The sequence below is a fragment of the Monopterus albus genome, unplaced genomic scaffold, assembly GCF_001952655.1.
Source record: "Monopterus albus unplaced genomic scaffold, M_albus_1.0 scaffold130.1, whole genome shotgun sequence".
Taxonomy (NCBI): domain Eukaryota; kingdom Metazoa; phylum Chordata; class Actinopteri; order Synbranchiformes; family Synbranchidae; genus Monopterus; species Monopterus albus.
The window spans coordinates 211256-232101 of NW_018128010.1; the positions used below are offsets into that span (position 1 = coordinate 211256).

General features: G+C 39.0%; 1 protein-coding gene across 3 annotated transcripts in view; it reads left to right on the forward strand.

Annotated features, from left to right (window-relative positions):
- Positions 1 to 20846, forward strand: part of cadm2b (cell adhesion molecule 2b) — a 139514-nt gene that overhangs the window by 95033 nt on the left and 23635 nt on the right. For 2 of the 3 annotated variants that reach the window (XM_020613155.1, XM_020613156.1), the window contains exons 2-3: positions 1217 to 1243; positions 17894 to 18043. In XM_020613155.1, coding sequence (XP_020468811.1) covers positions 1217 to 1243; positions 17894 to 18043 — 177 coding nt within the window. The remainder of the gene's footprint in view (positions 1 to 1216; positions 1244 to 17893; positions 18044 to 20846) is intronic. The other variant, XM_020613158.1, reaches the window with a different exon arrangement.

Here is a 20846-nt window from a genome sequence, read left to right on the forward strand (position 1 = left end):
AAGCCTTTGTTAACAATGTTCTGTCATTACTCCTAACTAAGTGTCTCTATCTGGAGACAGCCAACCACCTTCCCTTATGTAACCACTGGAGACAAACAAAGAGATGATGAAAGGAAACTGTTTGCCAATCTGCCATGTTACTCTGGGTAGCATGTAATTTTGCATGGATGGTGAAAGGTGAAAGCTGTTGAGTAGAATTCTTCCCAGGCACTGTAGGAAGATTAGTCCTTAAGGGGAAGAGATTTTAATTTTGTTCTGATTAACAATTTTACAGCACATAATTGTTTGGATTGCCATATCTCAAGATCCTTTAGCTATATGAAACATTACATAAGATAATAAGTGTTCTTGATCCAATAAAGAACTGGATTTAGCATAATTACTCTTGACACAATAATCTTATACAAACAAAGACAAGAAATCCAGAGGCAGCCCAGGGATTTGGTCATACTGTTGTAGTTTATTTTATTATGTCTGATGTTACATCTTTAGTTTAAAAAAACATAGTATGAAAAAGCTTTAGTTACCTGTGATAGAGCCATGAGGATCCCCTCACCTCTGACCAGCAATAAGTAAGAATACAGGATAGAGGAATATCTACACAACTTTGAAGTTATTGAAGTGAAAGTTTATTTTAAACATACATTGCAACGCAGAGCTATAGCAAACCCTGGTTATTGAGGCTGGTGTCACAGTAGATGTCAAAGCACTGTTTAGTGATTCCCCCTGTCCTATAGTTATATGACAGTGTATCTTAACTGATAAATATGATTGCACAGATATATGCAGGATGCTTTAGAGAGGTTTAACTGACCATGTGAACTCTGATATTACTTTATCTGTACCAAAATTATGTGTAAATAACTATTACACCGTGGACTTCCTGCTACAGATAGCTGTTTTAGATGTTTAAGAACTAATGATATGACCAAGTTGATTATAGGATTGAATTTAATAAAGGTATGATATTTGTATTCATGTTTTTCTTGTCTTTTTTATGTTGTATTGGTGCTTGACATGTCATGCAAGGGTATAAGCTGAAGAAGTACTGTAGTACCAGTGTACAGTACTACTCCCATTTTTACCTACACAACATTTTTTTCTTGTACTTCCTGTCACCACGGATAGAACAAATAATGTTCATGGTATCAGTGTTAATTCTTCACGCTACCTGTCTAACCTGCTGTTTCCTTGCTTTACCCCCTCATGCTATCAGTGGCTGGGACAAAAAGCAAAGCAAAAGGTGAGTTATTGGCTCCATTTTCTTGCTGCGTGATTTATGTCATACACAGATCCCAGTAAACAATGTTTGGATTGCCCTTTTATCTCCCCCAAGAGCCCACAAAGCATTAGCATACTCCGCTTGTCACAGCGCTTTCTCTCTGGCATTTTTAGCCTTTGTTTTGATTTAGTTTGATGAACAACGCTTGCTCTTTCTCAGATACAACCTGCTTCACATACAGTATGTACAGATTCACATGTACACACCGGGGAGCTGACTGCGTCACCCAGTCATGCTTTTTCTTCGCTTGGCTACTGTGCAGCTCCAGTGGAGCAGCTGGGGTGTTGTTCCTGTTTCAAGGACATCTCAGCAGTAGATGGGGAAGGAGAAGACGGTTTCTCATTTGCTTTCCCTGCCCAGATTTTCCCAGACATACTGTCCTGCTTTTCATACTTTTATTTTACCTCTGTCGGTTTGTGCTGTTTTGTGCTTTGTCCTGATATTTGGTGTAAGCATTCACTTCATTGCCACTGATTCTGATCTATTACCTAACTTGTCATTTTCAGATCCATAATGCACTGAGCTCAGAAATTCACCACCTAGAGTGTTTTTTTCTTGATGCTCAGAAAAAGATCCTGCTACAGAATGTCTGATGATTTACAGATGTTTATCTGCCTTTCATATTGGATATACATTTTCTTTTATTGCTCATGTTCTTGCTGGCTGATGCTATTGTGACCTCTGAGCATCAATACCCTGGTGAATCTGCCTGTTTGGTTATTGATACCACCCATAGTGCTGTTACTTATCTGTAAACATTTTATTTGCTAGTTGGTGTGGCTTGTTTGCTTTGACTGTACTGTTGAAGTTTGAGGAGACTACTTTATCCTACCTGTGTTGTACAGTGTTATGAAATCTAGTTTCCTTATTAACATCATTAAGGAAACTTTTGTTGTTGTTGTTGTTGTTGATGATGCTGTTGTTTTTTATGGACTTAAACCAAGCCCACTTACTAATGCTTTTCATGTTCATGAATGAACATCGAGGGTTTTTCATGTGGATTTTTTTTTTTTTCATTTTGGAAAATGCAATGTTTTCTAATTAAAGAAGTAATTAGGCAGCTAGTTTTTAATTAACAGAAGATACACATTCAGCAGCCGTACCGCTGGAATCTAGCTCAACATTGGGAAGGCTTTTTCAGCAGCACTTTCTCCACTCTAATTATAGTTAATTACTTTTATTAATAATGATGAAGATAATGAATATTACCACATGTATCAGTCTTGAATATTGATTAATGGATTTTGTCAGCTTTCCTATTGCATGCTAATAATTCCTATGCAGTTTGTGGAGTAACTGCTAAAAAAAATGTAAGGCCTAGAAACCAGGATAGAAGATCATCCTGTCAGTTGCCATTATAATGGAACAGACCTCTGGATTTATTTATTGAGACCTTATGAATAGATTTATTTGCTCTCTGAGGACTCACCTGGGTGTATGAATGTACCAGTGCAGAGAAAAGGAGAATTCAAGTGTATAAAAAGAGTAAATTGAGGGTTAAACTGCTCCTTGAGAGAACATTATGTGGCCTTCCCAAGCTCACATTTTTCAAGCAGAAGTAGAAAGGCAAGTTGTAATAGTGGTCCCCTCCCACACACTCCCTCCCAAAATGACTCTACCAATAGTAAACCATAAGGCAAAGGTAGAACATGAAGCTGGAATAATAAAGGTTGTTTTTACTATTCTGTTATGTATAATCATTATGAAGGGCATATTCAGTGTGAATTTAACAGCATTTCAGATAAAGCGTTTCTGATAGAGGTCATGTTACATTTAAAAAGAACCGGGCGAGGATTCTCAGCGTGATAAGGTTTTATTGAACATCTAAAAAGGAAATATATTCTTACCACGTTATTCAGTAGGCTTTGTGGAGATAGAAGATGAATGCATATATCTCACAGAGCACTCTTTGTAAGTAATGTTTGAAGAGCATGTGGTATGGTAAGTAGTCTCGTTCATTCCCACCTCCTAGCTCCTCAACATTTTAAAGAAAATCCATACTTGCAGTTATTGAGAAAAGATGCCTCATAACTCACAATCAAGATTATGTTCCACTGATTTCTCATGAATTAAGCAGTTCTTTAGAGTTGGGTTGCTCACTGTTAGGAGCACTTTGTGTTGTTGTCTCAGTGTTGACACTGTGTACACTTTGTATACAGTGTATAAGATTTGACAGAGAAATCTCAGTCCCAGAGTTCATCTGAGACACATCACATGTACAGTCTTGTACGTAAAACCAGGTGGTGTAATTTTCTTTTTCACCTTTAAAGAGTACAGTATTTCTGACCCACTTTCTGAAGCCAATGTTTTTCCACTTTCCTCTTTTTCCTGCACAGTAGAAAAAAACACTGCGAAAAGAGCCTCCGGCGGTGATATTTACTGCCAGTTCTGTGGATTGTCCACCCCACTACCTTCCCCCCTACATCCCCTACTGTGGCAAATCACAGGGGAGGACAACGCTCTGCACCACCTCTGAGTTGAGCAAGATTCACTTTATCTCAGGTGCCACTCAGTATAGGCACTAAATGTCCTTTTTGATGGAGGGTAAAACTGACAGACAGCTCATTCTGTCTTGGTTATTTCCTTTGTAACAGGCATGATCTGGCTCTGTAACAACTCAATCAATAGACTGCATCATTTAAGATCATTCTATCAGTGCCATCAGTGCTATGAATACAATACAGAGCTGATAGTTTGCGTGTGGTGGCGGGTCATTTCATCATCTGCACTGTGCCTGCCTGATCTGCTGTGAACTCTTCTTGTTTACAGCTGATGGAAGCATTACAGAAACCCATTCTAATCCCAGTGCAGACAGAAGATATATAAATGGGTCTTGATAAGGTTCCACACAGTCACATATAATGCAAGAAATATTCATATTTGATTTTGTAAAACCCACCCAGGGGCTATTTGCACCTGGAATTAAAACAGCAGATGAGATAGAAACTGTAATTGGATTGTGTTTGAGTCATCTTTGTCCATGAACACTACAAAAAGATCTAGTAGGAGCATATACTGTGTCCTCTGTCATCTTTGCATTTGTAATTTATTGCCAAATGGAGGGCGAAAGAGAGCGACATGGATTACATTACTGATCTGGGCAAAAGTAATGACAGGCTTTACTTTTACCATAATTGCATATGGATTTTCTATGACTAAATGAATTGCATATTGGAAAGGTTGTATAGAAAGATTTCAAAAGTCCCCTGTTGATTTTAAATTGTGACATAATTTTAAACTGACAGTATTCGAAGCAGCAGGTGAACCGTTTTTGAACATGCATCATTTTGGACAAGCAATTTACAGATTAGCTTCAGTTAATGGATAAGATCTAGATTTAGTGCTAATTAGCTGCTGCCCTTAAATAGTTGCTTAAATCTCCTCAATCAACCAGGCTGATAGCTTTTAAAATGGCACAGGTTATTGAGTGCCTCGGAACAACAGGTTTGGCATAAACATAAGAGGCATCCCTGTTGGTGTTGAACCAGTTGGGCTTAAATTACACTGTCAATGTAAATGATTGTTGGTTTGGATTGGCGACAGTCACTATAGAAATACATGACACAAAATATGTTTTTGCTCATGCTTTATCCTCTTAAGACTGTTCAGAAAAGGTCACTCTGGGGGGAAACAATCAGATAAGATGAGGTTAGCAGCCTGTCATAGCTGCCCAGAATTTTCAAACCATTTCCTTTATCAACACTTACAGTTGAAGGTAGTTAGTGTCAGCAAGCATAATATAATAAGATTTTATTCAAATGACAGATATGGTCAGATTCATCATGCTGTTTGTATTTCCTCTCTATAGTCTACCTTTTAATATGCATCAATGCATGGATATACAGTAGTTTACATATTGTAGCATTTTCTCATTAGTTGAAATGCAGATTTTTAATGTAAGCAAACTTATTTTGTTTGTAATTGTTTTGCCTCATCACACAAGCTTTATACATTCTGTCATATGTCCCAAGTAGTTAAGCAATTTGCAAAAAGCTACTCACAAAGCTGTTCAGCCTCTAGACTATTTAAAATTGTAACAGACAGCAATCACGTAAGGAGTTCACGTGCATTAGTATTCTGCCTATCACTGAATACTGGCAACACCTAGTCTGAATTTTCAGAAGTAGACTTATTTGGAGCCTAGTGACTGGAATATGTTGTTTACATGATAAGTTTCAAAGAAAGTGTTGGTGCACTCTAGCAACATACAGTATGGAATATTAATGTGCTGTGAAATTCATAGTTTTGCTATCTGTTTCCAACCAACAGATAAACTGCAGAACTGGCATTAAAAGCAGATGCTATTCTTGTTCATATAGCCATTATCATTATTATCGTCAGGCTAAAAGAATGGACAAAATATGTATTGTGTTAGAGACATCTTTTTTTTCTTTTACTGCAGCGTAAGCTGCTTTAAGTATTTTAGAGTGGAAGGTTGTGGGTATTAATTTTCAGCAGTCCACCACAGAGGTCAGCATTAATCTAATCCACTTCAATGTCTTTCAGGGAGGGATGTTGTTAGTTTTGGCAGGAAGCTCACATAAATGCTATACTAAGTGATAATATCAATGCTACTGCGGAGAATCATGTGGCAGGCACCCATTATCTGGACAGCCTGAGACGGACACTCTCAGGCCTGATTATGGCTCTTTCTGAGCAGCTGCATCAAGTCTGGGTTTGAGAACTACTCAGTTTTAATCAATTTTTGATCACATTTTTACCCTGTAAACCTTGAAAGTCTATCGATTAGCCTTACCTCCTATGATTCAGCAAGGTCTTTGGAGAGTGAACTGTACATTTCTGTAAGAGTGGAATCACACAAATCGTAGTAAGTAAATTTTGACACTAACATAAAGCAACAAAAACAGTCCACTTGACAGTGTTAAAAATAGATAATACATAAACTGAGACTAACTCTTGAATCCAGCCTGGCTTTGTGGTAGCACACCTGTCTGACAGCAGCCTATTAATGATGCTGAATCAAAGTGTAGGACTCAGGGGATTGAGATTTGTTCATTCTTTATTTTCATGTCAGTGAGTAATTGTTAAGTTCAAAGGAACAAAAAAGTGCTGCAGAGTAAAATACACCTATACTTGACCTAGAAAGTTCATATCAAGTGATATATCTTAACCTCACTTTCAGGTGAGCAAGTGATGTATAGTGCCAGCAGAATTTATATATTCTGGTGCTGCTTTTATGTGTTTCAGACCTTCAAACACAAAGAGAACTAAAACTACAAGGGGAATAAAATGCAATAGCTAAAGTTTTTAACATAAAACTAAATGTGTTTACATGCAGTACAAAAGCTATGCTGAAATGGTGCCACATCAACAGGAGCCCACTTCCATGAATAAATACATGTTATGTTTACAGAGACCTACTCTATTTAAAGATGAATACAGTTTCAAGGCTGCTCTAGTTGTACAGTATTAAAGCATTTGGGCAAACACTCAGTCCAGGGAAACACTGAAACCACTGCCACGGCACTATTAATAGAAAGACACGTTTTCAACGATGCTCTATAGTCACAGTTACAGTATACTCAGAGGGTGCAGGTTTCATTTTATTATATTGTTAATTTGTCTTTGATTATATTTAAACTTCTTAAAGTTGAAGCAGTGGACTGTGTTAAGTTGCAAAGAAATGTTTTGGGTATTTGGCTTCTCCCTCATGCCCCCTTTACCACCATGTATGCTGGTTTAACCCAACACTTCTCTCTGCCAAAATGATTTTATCAGAGAAGCTAGTTTGACTGAAACAGATTCAGCTGGATTCCATTATAACACTACTCACAGTATTGTTGGAGGTTATAAGTGGACATCTGATCATAAGTTAGAAGTCATTTACCATATACACTCGCAGGCTAAAATTGGTCTCATGTTAAATTTTCACAGTTCCCTCTGCTCACTTTCATGTCCCGCTTCAGTGATGTTATTAAAACCAATACCAAAATACCAGGAAAAAAAAAATCTGTATTAACACATGAGTCAGCATTTATTTCCCTTGCCTTATCTACATATTGTACCCTGTGTACTTCTCCTACAGAGCTTATTCTAGCAACAGTGATCGAAACAGTACTAACAAGATCAGCAAACCACTATTTCTGCTAACTAAAACACCTGTCAAACAAGCAATGAAAACAATGTGATCTTGAATTTGAAAAAGCCTTTTTTGCTTAGTGTATTTTAGAAGTGATTTTAAAGGATGATACTGATTTAACAGTCTGAGCTTGTCTAGCAGGACATTTCAAAGCCTATAGGTGTCAGGGCAGTGAAATTCAGTCATCTTTCATCTTGAGCACAGACTTAGCAACCGCCGAGGGCACACAGCCTCTGGTGCTCAAGCTGCAGTCTGACTCATGAAGGCCCGAAAGTTCAGAGACATAGCTGAGGGCAAGGTCTTGACAACCCATAAAAGTTATCATTAAAATCTTGACATCTGTTTAACAAAATGAATGGTTGGCAAAATGGGTGTAATGTGGCTCCTTCATGAAGTACTGGTCAAAAGCCTTGCTGGATGTCATAATGTATATGTGTGTTTGTTTGCAAAAAGATTATAGAGAAGGTGTGACAGTTATAGACAAGAAGATATACACTGATCAGTTTTAATATTATGACCACCTGCCTAATACAGTGTATAGAGGAATCATGTGGCAGTCACTCTGCATCTTTTGTGAATCTGTTTGCTCCCACAGTTATACTGTCAGTAAGAGCACAGATATGTTGATCATTCAGTGAAAAACCAGTGTAAAAGAAGTGAAAACTGTGGTCATGAGGACAAGGTAGAGATCATTTTTAGACAAATCAGTGTAAACACATGTGTGATAGTCTTTGGCAGGGTAAAGACGGTAAGGAAACTACTGTTCAAGGCAGCACTCTATCCAACAGAACCAATATTAGCCCAGACCATCCTGCTCAACCTCTGCCTTACCACTGCCAGGAAGTAGAAGCCTTCACAGAACATATCAGTGCAGTGGGCAGCAGATGTCACAGGAAAAATTCTGGCCTTATTGGACTGTGTCTCACACAGTGAAGAGGACAGAAGCCTCAACACTGAAGTATACAGGAAACCCACACACAGATCAATATTTACTTTTTGATTCTCACCACCCACTGAAGCACAAACTGGGAGTTATCAGAACTCTAGACCACTGGGCTGAGAACATATCTAGAAGGGTGGAGAGAAAGAGAAGGAGCACAAACACATCAAGCAAGCACTTAAAACCCGTGGCTACCCTAATTGAGCCTTCGTCAACACTACAAAAAGATCTAGTAGGAGCATCTCTCCAACAGACAGAAATGGGAAAAAAAAACAACATTGTCATTCCATACACTGCTGTAGGTTACTGAAAAACAGGCTCTTCAACAAACTCCACTTCCCTGTGCTGTTCAAACCCAGCAACACTGAGACCTGACCACCCTAAGGATAAAACACCCAGTCAAAAACAATATAATATATGCAGTTCAATGCAGCGAGAAATGCTGGTAAAATAAAAAAACAAAACAACCACTTCACAAGCATATGACACAGCAAAGAAGAGCCATCTCCTCAGATCAAGACTGCCTACTGTCTACCTGTATCTGAAGGACAAAGCATGGCAGTGTGCACATTTTGGCAAGAGAAGACTGGTGTTTGAAAGACAATTGAAAGAAGCCATCTATGTCAGACTGGGAGAACAATCACTAAACAGAGAAGGTGGTCTATGACATCACTTAATAGTCACTTTTAATGCAGCCCTGACATCCCTCCCAAGGCAATTCAGAACACGTTGGCTCATGTGACCTTAATGACGCACATGATCGATTGTGAAGTCAACATGTGACTTCAACAGCCCTCAAGGTGTTAACGCCACAGACATTAAGTACCTGAAATTCCCCAGCAGTATGTTAGAACTGAAGAAGCCTCTCAGATGACAAGTGAAATGTCTTCAAGAACCTCAACAAGTCAAATTGGAACATCCTCGATACTTATTGAAGAGCATGCATGTTAACATCCATCCATCCATCCATCCATTTTCTCAACCGCTTAGTCCCAAACGGGGTCACGGGGGGCTGGAGCCAATCCCAGCCAGCTGTGGATGAAAGGCGGGGTACACCCTGGACAGGTCGCCAGCCCATAGCAGGGCATGTTAACATCATATCTTATTTGTTATCACCAAGAGTTGCAGTTTCATCAGAGGAGGATCAGTCTTTGACAGCTGACATAAACCAAAGCACATTTTGGGTTCAACAGCCATTTTAGAAGTCAGGGATCCGGGTCGAGAGTACCACTTTTTTCTTTTACCCCAACAGTGAATGTATCTTCTCTGACATTTACACGTCGTCTACCAATATCCACAGACATTTCTGTGAACAGTTGTACCACCACGAAGTACAATTTGCTTCAAATACAAGTCAACTGTCCTTTCGTCCTGACTCATCAGGTCAAAAGTACAATAGTCCTGGGTCAAAAGATCGGTCTGTCAAAAAGTACAGAAATTGTGAGGTAAATATATATTTCTGTTATGCAGATGTGTATAAGGATTGTAATGCACCTCCATGCTACACTTTTAATCATAGCCTTGGCCAAGCCACACACATTTATGTGATGATTGTGTAGGCTAAATGTTTAGGCTAGACTATCAAAGTGACAAACAGCCCAAGTGCATTTTTGATATTCAAGTAAACTATTTTGTCTTCTAAATTCAACTATCTAGCTACCCAATATTGTCTAGTATCAATGCTGTGTAGCAACAGCAATACTTTATGTGCGTTACCCAGTAACGCAGTAGCCTATATGTAACACAGCCAAGCCTGAATAGCAGGTATGCTTAGCATGGACATTGAGACAACAAATGGGTCTGCAAGATGTTATATGTTTCAGTTTGTAAATATTCCCTCAAACATATAAAACCTGGAGAGAGTATCATCTCAGTTTTTTACTTTACGCTCTTAAAATCACAAAATGATAAAGATCTCTGGACCCACCCAACACTTCAGTCTGATTTGTACAGGGATTGTTGGACTCACGATTTGACGTAAGCTTCATAACCCCACCTTCCACCCTGGGAATTCTGACCTAGATCTCCACAATGTTGTGGTCAAGGCCAATCTGGAGCATTTTCTTTGCTCTCACTCTTGTTCAACATTTGGATGTCTGTGGTTTAAAGAGGAAGTAATTAAGTGGCCTAATTGTTTTATGAAAAAGGGTAGGATTAGATCATTTTTTCTATTTGTGTTGGAACATGATCAAAATAAAACAAACCATAATCAGGTCCTACCTGTACTAAATTATTTAACTGTCTCTGTAACTATGCTTCCAAAACGGTGCCTCAGTGATGTCACAGAAAAAATGCACTGATTGACGAGATTATAAAATATGTGACAAACCCATTAGTCCCAGTGTTGTTTACAACAGAGAATATAGTTGGTGTTATAACCTGTGTGAGCTGGTTTCATGTCTGGCACAGTGGTGAATGCATCAAATGAGATAGTGTTTATTGGTCCTTGTGGAGAAAGTGACAGCACAAAGTGTGGACCAGGTTTCCAACACAAGTAAAAGAGACTTAACAATGAGAATCCAACAGGATGTTGAAAGAAAAATGTAAGCCATGCTTTTACAAAACTTCACACTGAGTTGGAACCGGGAGCTGTTTGTATTTGTCTCACATGGGAGACAGCGAGCTCTGTTATTTCTTGTTCTCTGCACCAAGAAATGCACACCACAAGAGGCCTCAAGTTTTAATTAAATGGAATATTTATACACTGCGGATGTTCAACTTCCTTCTCTCTCAGCATGCTGGCAAATAGGCCACACAGTTTAGAGTTAGCCAATTAGTTTTGTCAAGTTGCAGTAATTGCAGAGATTAATTATTATGTTCTCAAGAGTATTTGTTTAAATACCTATTAATGTGATGTATTTGATTTTCTTTTACAAACTTTCACTAGTAAGTTTGACAGTTTTACTTTGTCCTTTTTTTTAAAGATTGGACAATCATTTACAGACAGCCACGAGAGTAATTACAGCTGTCTCAAGATTCAAAATAAATTTTCATCTTTTTCCAAAAAATGAAAAATTGTGTAGATAAAAGTAATTTCATGGGTTTGTACAGTAAATCACAAATTTTGAGTTACTGCTTTATTTATGCAGAACTTCTCAAACTACTTGGAGAAAAAAGGTGGGTTAGCATGTCATGAGTATTTCACTAAAACAGTGAAGCAAGAATGTACAAGTTCCCATTATTATTATGATTAATAATAATAATTTTGTCCGTTTTACTGTGGTGGCCTAATTCAAATGTCCTTCTTGACAATATGTCAAGAGGTATTGCCTAAGCTGTCACATCAACTTTTTTTGTATTATGAGACCAACCACTATGTATACTCCTGTTATACAGCAGTTTAATAAAGTATTATTTTTACTCATTGACTAGATTTATGAAATTTAAATTGCAGATACAGTCTTTACATTGCAATGAGACACATAAGGAGTTACACTGGTATGGTGGCTCTCAGTGTGCGTGTACAAGGTTCTTCCATAAGACAAGATAAAGCTGAGAGAACAAACAAAAAAAGGAATGTTCATTATGAAAATAAAAATACTTATAAATATAAAAATACACACACTGTTTAGATGCAGTTTTTCTGATTGATATATACAAAAGTATATTTACAACATGCACTGAGGGTTGTCGTTCTGTTATACAGTTATGGTTAAGTGTAACGGCCCAGGGGAAGAAACTGTCCTAGTGTCTGGTTGTTTTGGCGTACAGTGACCTGTAATGTTGTCCAGAGGGGAGGTGTTCAAATTGTTTGTGTCCAAGGTGTGAGGGGACTGCCGAAATCTTCTCCGCCCTCCTTTTGACCTGTGAAGTATACGGGTCCTCCATTGAGGGCAGCCTGGCACAGATAGTTCGTTCTGCAGTCCTGACTGTTTGCTGGAGTCTGTTCCTGTCCTGTTTGCTTGCTGAACCAACCCAGACAATGATGAAAGTGTGGAGAACAGACTCAGTGATTCCTCTGCAGAACTGTATCAGCAGCTCCTGGAGCAGGTTGAACTTCCTGAGCTGGCTTAGGAAGTACATCCTCTGCTGTGCCTTTTTGGTGACGGTGCTGATGATGGACTTCCAATTTAGGTCCTGGGTCCATGTTCAGCTCCAGGATGTTGTGACTACACCACAGGGCCAGTTGTTCAACCTCCCATCTGTAGGCTGACTCATTACTGTCTTGGATGAGACCAATGACCATTATGTCATCTGGAAAATTTAGGAGTATAACAGAGGGCACAGTAGTTTGTGTAGAGGGACGACAGCAGCAGGGCAGAAGTCTGAGAAAACAAGGAAAAACAGAACCATGGCAGCAATACGCAGCGCCATGATGTTCTACAAATCCATTCCAGACATTCAGCTTTCAGCACAGATCTGTGTTTTGGAGAGACATGTTCTTATATGGTATTTTACCACTGGTACTATATGAAGTTCCTGTGACTCATTAACATGCAGAGAGGATCTCAGCACCTCCAACATCTTTATTTGCAAAGAAGCCCTTGTAAAATCAAGCACCAGAGGTGAACTTGTGGTTTGATAAACTGCCTGAAATTCATTTCAAATGATAATTAATAATTGTTATTATTCCCTAATGAATAGAGGCATTGACCATTTCTTGAACTATTTTCTGAGTTATTTGTTTTCTTTTTATCCCAACCATAGTTTACAGTTTATTCGGCAGCGGTGTGCTTGACTGCTCTGCAGCTATTCATCAAGGCAATGCTTTCCATTATTTGGTGCAGTCAGCTGAAACTGAAAGGCTTTTGGGGTGGTACTGTATGGCTCATTCTTCCTCCACTACATTCTCCTTATTTTTCACCTTACACCCTGGATCAGTGGTCATTAGACGAGTCAGTGGAATTACACATGCAACACAGTTCTCTAATGAGCCAGATTTCAAACCTGGTTTCCCAGAATGCTGTGGTGTGAGTATCAAAATAGACCCAAAAGATTTCCACATAATTAATAATGATAAGGCAATCACATTCATGAGTTAACTCTCTTAACCCTCCTTTTAACTACAGTCACACAGATGTCTATCTTCTTCATATTCACCTTTTCTAGATACCCACCCTCCAGGCCATAAAACTCTCACAATCAATACCCTGGGTATCCTAAGTATCATATTCCTGGCTTCTAATATTGTCAGTCTCCGATTCCATCTGGCTATGGTCTGAGCTGCATTCTGATGACAGCCTGAAGAGAGGCTGGTTGAAATGAAATTGTTTATAGTTAATGCACACTCAACAGCCAGCCATTCTGAACATCTGTATTCATAGTAATACTCTACACCTGCTGTACGGAGTTTATTCCATGCTGAAATCTATAGATAGAAAGAGCGGACATCTAAATCTAATCTGTGTTTTAGCACACATCTGTTTCTCTGGTTCTACTTTAAAATCTAATTATCATATATTTACAACATTTACACTTGTAACAAATCTCAGTTACGAAGCTAAATACTTGATTCATGACTCAGTGTCACTTGATTCTGTATGAAGGTTAATGTCATGGTGGAGGGATGTGTCAGCAACATTCTGACACAGCAAACAACTTGACTAATCTTGTGTGTGCTGACATCGTGACTGATGATCACCGTGCTGGTGGACCATAATCTCCCAGCTCAGGGTGATATTGCCAGTTTCAGCTTTCACTGGAGTGGCCTCCTTGCTTTAGCACTTACAAAAAAACCCAGCAGCTCTCAGATCCATGTGGCTGTCATTAAAAACAAAACAGTGAAAGGGAAAAGCACTGCCGGTGGACCAATTACAGCTGTAAGAGTTAGGCCCATAAGCAGGCTGATGTTGGAGATGCTTTGATTAAATGCACAAACACACAAAAACAAAACAATAAAAAGCTTGGATTCTAATTGATTAATCTAAAATTTAATGTAAAAATGAGCAAATTTTCAGTTCTTAATTTGTTTTTTAATTTTAACCTCCCAGTCTGAGAAGATGTAAGCAGGCTGGGCTGGAAAGATGGGAGAAAGAAATGCTCTCAATATATGACTTATCACAGATTGAATTTTTCTTCTACTAATGCACTTTATGATATAAAGGAGCAGATTTGCCAAAATGACAAAAGCAAACATTAATGATATTCATGTTTCAGAGGGCGCCATCTTCATTCAGCAAGATATCTCAGGTTGCTCGATCCCCACCTCACCTATTCGCTGTCATGCCAAGCAGATTGCATGCTGTCTACTGTAAATATGTGCAAGTTGTTAACCTGCTGCTGCCCTTGATTGAAAATAAGTACTGTAGCTCCTTCCCTTTCACTATAATACATCTGGGCTCTGGAAATGGATACAGCAATGCCTAGTATTGAGGTCCTTTAGCCTGTAAAGTTGATATGCTGTGTGTATAAGGGATTGCCTGTCCTCCTCCTGGGCATACTGCAAAAGTGCAGGTTTATTCCTCATTTCATCACTGCACTTCACGGAGTTGTCTTGGATCATCAGTGGAGCAGGCAACCTTCATACCTCTATTACCTTTCTCAGAACTGTTTGTTCCCTTTCGCTGGGTTCACTTTTATAAGAAAACGCACACATGGCTCAACATAATCTACTCTAACTTGCTTTCACCCACAATAGAAGCTTTTATTGGATCTTTCCTTACCTGCAGTACCTATTGTTTACTTACTGTTAAAGTCAGAGTGTGTTGAATTATTTTGTCATTCTCATGTGGGAATGAGACTAGTCAAAAATTGCATACTAAGTCAGAAATGTTCGAATCTCGTATGTCGTAGCTTTCAGTTCATTTGCTTAAAAATATCAAGTTTGTCTGTTGTTTCTTATCTAATAATTTGTCTGCTTTGTTATTAAATGTTTTTGTTTTCTCCTTTTTGTGAAGCATGTTGCGTCTTATAGCAGATTGTGTTACAGTTCAGTTATAATAAGGTAATAATGGTGTGATGTTGTTCAACAACAGACTAGTTAGTTGCTGTTAAAGACCCTGCACACCTACCAAAGTATTTTCCCTTATTCTGTCTAATTAGATACTGTATCTTCTCCAGTTGACGCTGGGAAGAGCTGTGCTGGCATTATGAGGTCACTGAACTTTATGAGCCTCTTGTATATAACAAATGCATGTAACTTCTTTAACCATAACAGGTGTAACACAACTAAATGGCCTTTTACACAGCAGTCATTCTTACTTCTCATAGTGCAGGTGATACTAATAACATTAACAACAAGCTCCACTGTAGCCAAGTGTCCCAGTAAGCTATATTGCAGTATTGGCCTTGAGTCAGCATGCACAATACCAGGACCCTGACATTGAACCAGTTCAATGGAATTCAGCCAACATTAACTCACACATGTGCTTCTCTACTGTGACACGTCACAATGTCTGCTGTGATAAATGCACATAGGAGATTGTGACAGATGTCAAACAGTCTGTACATGCCCACACGATTTTTTTATAAGAGGTCTAATCAGACAAAATAAGTGAAAACAGGTGTGTGGGTGTACAGTGAATATGTCAATCCATTGTTGCCACATCAGTACAGAGAGGTTCCCTGTGATTATTGCTGTCATGCGTTTGATCCAAGTTATACAAAGCTATAACTCCAATATGTTTCTTGTTATTGCCAAACTATTATCTGGTGTTACCTTTATGGAATTACCCCAGTATTAACCATTCATCGCCAGGTTTTAAAGTACTACCACACCTCTTTGTACAAAATGTGCCGCAGTTGTGATGGAATATCCATTGTTGTCACACTCACCTGAACATGTGCTTCTTTAAAGCGAGGTCATTATATAGGGTCACACTACACAGTGTAGTTTTTCTAGAATATTATTTTGTACTGTACTGTAGAAGTGAAGCCAGCTTTCCAATCACCATCTCACAAAAAAGAACGAAAGACACTGTGTAGTTGGTGCTGGGGATTACATTTCCACAGAAAGGACAGCATTTGGACTGCTCCAAAATGTCAAGACAGTGGAATTTCATAAATGTATTAGGTGAGAGCCCAGATAGCTGCTGTGCACCCAAAGCTGTACTGACACTTCTCTGAAAACAACACTCAAGATACAGCCATACTTCTAATTACAGTAGGTGAACAGACTTTATTGACCTTGGAGGCATAATTAAAAGTAATTGCAGCAACAGGTTTTTGCTAAAGTAATCCTGCATATCACAACCAAGGGTAAACCTTCAGGGATTGAACACTGCTGTTCATTACTTTTCAGATTTGACTTTTTTATAATATTTGTGAATATTGAACAGTATACACTGGAGACAGACAGCAAATACAGTCGAGAAATTGTGGTAGATGATACAATAAAAAAGTTTAAATTTATGCAGGAACTGACAACACCTCCTCCACATTGTATCCCACACACAATGCATCTGCATCCTTTTCAATATAATGACATGCATAGCTGGTTTTGTGGGACTACCTAGTTGACACCCAGCCAACTGCATCTGAATCACTGTAATGATGACATGATGAAATGGTGATGTAGCCTATTTGTTGATGTGATGTCGTGTGATTGGGTGCAATGAGCAGGTAACTAATCATTTTCCCATTACTGTTATTATAGTCAGCCTCACCTTAGCCTCTAAATGACAGTGGCCTCCGTCAGGACAGTCGAGGTCATGGAAGGTTCACAAACCTTTGGGTGTCCCAGCCTGCTCTACTCCTACATGTGAGCTGGGCTAATGAGGCAGGCAGCTGCTCCCTTAGTTGATATGTCCCTCTGGTGTACTGTACATGGGAGAGGCAGAGACGGTGTCACCTTCATATTCAGGAACAATACAAGTGGAAACCAAAGCAGACCTGTGAAATCAAGAGAAAACATGCACAAAGATTTGCTTGTGGTTGAAGCTCTCCCAGGCATCCAGCTTCAAACAGGAACTCCAGCTTCAAGGCAGCTGTTGTTTACTGTTGTCACCCATGAAGAGGCTAGTCTGGTCCAGCTCATATTAGCCTACACATTATCTTCTCACAATGCCCTGCTAATACTGGTTTTACACATCGGTTTCTGAAGGCAGGATAGAAATGCTTCTGCACTGTAATTAGGGGACTTTACTGAGTCAACAAGTACAAATGTGGAATAAGAAGGTAAAATCCAGCAAGGCTGGGTGATTAGGCCTCATTTGGATGTCTTCTGCACACTGTGACGAGCGCCTGTTTCAGGGCAAGGCAGTCGCTCGGATCGAAGGCCCACAGTGTCTAGGATTATGTGTCAATTTACCCCCCAGCTGCAGCTCTAGACTCTACAGCAGAACATGACTACCTCTAATTAGGCCATGCTACCAATTAGGACCCTGCAATAAGGCAGCGAGGAAGGCGCTTAGGGAGAGTAAAACCTACCATTGTTTCCACAGTCTTTTTCCAACAGCTGTCAAAGGCTGGAGTCTGTCGGCCAGGCTCCCATTAAGCTATCTTTGGTTTACTGTGATGTAATGAAGACATTAATGTAATTGGGTGATATGGTGACAGAACATTCAGTTTGAAAGGTGTCAAGTCTGAATGATACATGGATGTTATTCAATGAAAAGATAGTGACAACGAGTCCAAAAGAGCAGTCTATTCATGTCACGTTCATGACCTCAAACTCTGTTTCATAATCCCACAGGCAGCCAAGGTCAGTTCCCCATAACTCAGAATGTGACGGTGGTGGAGGGGGCCACAGCCAACATGACCTGTCGCGTGGATTACAATGATAACACTTCCCTCCAGTGGTCAAACCCTGCACAACAGACTCTGTTCTTTGGGGACAAGAAAGGTGAGTAATATTCCTGGGGATAATGGCTCTAATGGTAAAATGATGAGATATGATAAAGATGTCTGAGCCAGATTATATTACTACAGGGGATTTCATTAATTTTTCAAATTTTACAACATTTTACATTTTTTACAACATTGTCCCTGCCTGCCTTCGAGCACACAGTTTGACTGAATGAAGAAGAAAGACGGAATAAAAGAAATGTATTTCCCGTAATGGTGAAGCAGACTTTTAATGAATTTGTGTCTACTTTGATGTCCCAGGGCATAAACCAAACAAAAATACTGTTTTTGAATTGAACTTTTGTAATCACGTAGCACTGATAGTGTTGTTTACAACACTCTAACGCCTGTGGATTGTGAGATGATTGGGGCTAATTAGCATTTTAGCTGCCCTACATTTGTGTAGTTGTTTGGATGTCACTCTGAAAAGGAAGCACACTGTTGCAACCTCATGAAACAAGGCCAGAATGAATTATAATGTGTTCTCACCAGCCAAATCCAATTTAAAGGTGACAAAAGTCTGGAGTTGATAAATTGGAACTGGGGTGAAACGGAGTATAACAGTGGACTGGTCTTGTAAGGGCTGGGGGTGTTCATCTTTCAGTGTTTCTCACAGCATATTACCCATTTCATTTATGCTGTAACTGCTAATACAATATCATTGGTACAGTGATTGAAGATGAAGTTTCCTTTTGAATAACAATTGATGAGAGAGAGACGCCAGAGTGAACCAGCAGAATGAGAGTCGCAGTCTGGTTTGAAGAAATACTTTCTCCCTCGCAAGTGATTGGGTTTAGTAATGAGGTCTAAGGTGTTTTATTAGATGAAATTGCTTCCAAATACAATTAAATGAAAGTTAACCAAATCTTACATAGTTACTCTTGTGTGAATGGTGTGAATGTGCCCCAGGGGTCTAAATTCAAGCGAAATTCATTAAGCTTTTTTCCATTGTGATTTTTTTTCTGTATTCTCTGGTGTACAATCAAAGTAGCATTTTAATATTTTACATTGTAGAACCAATCTTGAAAATTGCCAGACTCTGTCACCTCTTTGTGCTTTCATCATGTGCTAACATACTTTTAATCATTTAAATATTTTGGTTATTTCATTCATCCTAAATGAAGCCAGTTAACTGTGCCCTGCTCACATTTGTCATGTCCTGTGAATGCAAAGCAATAACCTGTTTCCACTTGTAAATCCAAAATGCTGCTGTTGTAAGCATGTAAGGAGAGTTTGGAGAGCACAGTATGTATGAGCCATTTTGCCCTTCTTGGCCAGCCATTTATATTGCATGACAGAATCCTTTTTCTGAGCAATACAGATGACAAAATGAATGTAGTCTACTCAGCAGAGGTTGCCAGAACTAAGTGTGGGAACACTTCCTCTCCATCTCCCTTTAAACAGCCAAATGAAAAGCTTTATTGGCACAACTAAGACTATGCCTGTGAGCTCATCGGGAGAAATGGGAGGCGTGGAACAACACTGGCTTCATGCGAGGAAGAGGGTGGGACACCTGGGACGAAATCTCCACTGTGCCAAATCACCAGTTAATGGCTTGGCAGAGGGCTACAACTACTTCTTCCATTTGTTGTGCCTTCTTGTAGGAGCCCATGAAAAATGTTAGATTCTGCATTATGCTACCTTTCAGTCCAACAACTAACTGCAGACCTGTTGAACCTGCACAGACGGTTTTCTCCCTGTAACAGCTTGTCATAGACTGCTGTCATTGATGCAGCTACTGTATGTTGCATTTTCTTGTTCTTAGTGTTAAGAATTGTTTTTTAAATCTGCATCATCAGTTTAGTTCCTTCGCTTGTCCACATATCTGCCTAGTAGGTGTCCATGGCAGCTTGGACATAGTGTACAGTATGTTAGTATCATGGTGCATGTGTAATCCACAGGAAATTCAAGTTTTTACACCGTTTTTTACAGTTCTGGATGCTCAAACACATACAAGTAGTGATGATAAAAATACATCTGCTGTTCTGTCTTAAATTAGACAAAACGCCCTGTGAGGCATATTTGAAATTTACTCTTGCTCTTTTCCTCAAGCTTGGTATTAAAGATAAGGACATTTGTCTGGATGTGTTGGGAGTGTGATATAAATGGTCAGGGAGTAAAAAGACTATTAAAATGACCTTTTAAATCCTTTTGAGCAGCTATAGAGGAGTAAAGAGAAACATCTGTAAAAACACAAAAGCTGAAGTTCTGTATTATATCAGCTGAGTTTGACAGCTGCTGGGTAAAGTAAGACAAAATCTGATCTTTGCCCTAACTATAATTTGTTCTATTTTATTCAGGGCTGACAAAGAATCAGAATATGAAAAAAACCCCAAAGAGTAGCTATTACAGCCAAGGAGAAAGGGGACTTTCTGTCTGTCAGGAATTTTAAGGACACTGAATATCATAAATATGAGTAAAGTGGATCTTTTACATCAAACATTATTTGTACGTGAGTGACAGTCACGAAAGTGCTGGCAAAATATTCGTGAAATGACAAAACAAGTTGTTTAGCAGTGCTTTCCAAAATAGCTTTTTCTGATCTTCCACTTCTGTTTTTAAGATTTGGTAAAGTTGAAGTAAATTTAGGAAAAGATATTGATCATGGTTTTTAAAAAAGGACAAGCACTCATACTTGGTATGACGTATATCTTTACTCAACCACAATAACACAAACGTAGGTCATTTAAAGTAGCTAAGCAACAAACTGGTGTCATCACTTTTTTCTGGTGAGAACAATCTTGGTTAATTATAAAACTACTCTAATTAGCCTTCTGTTAATTTAAATGCAACATGCAACA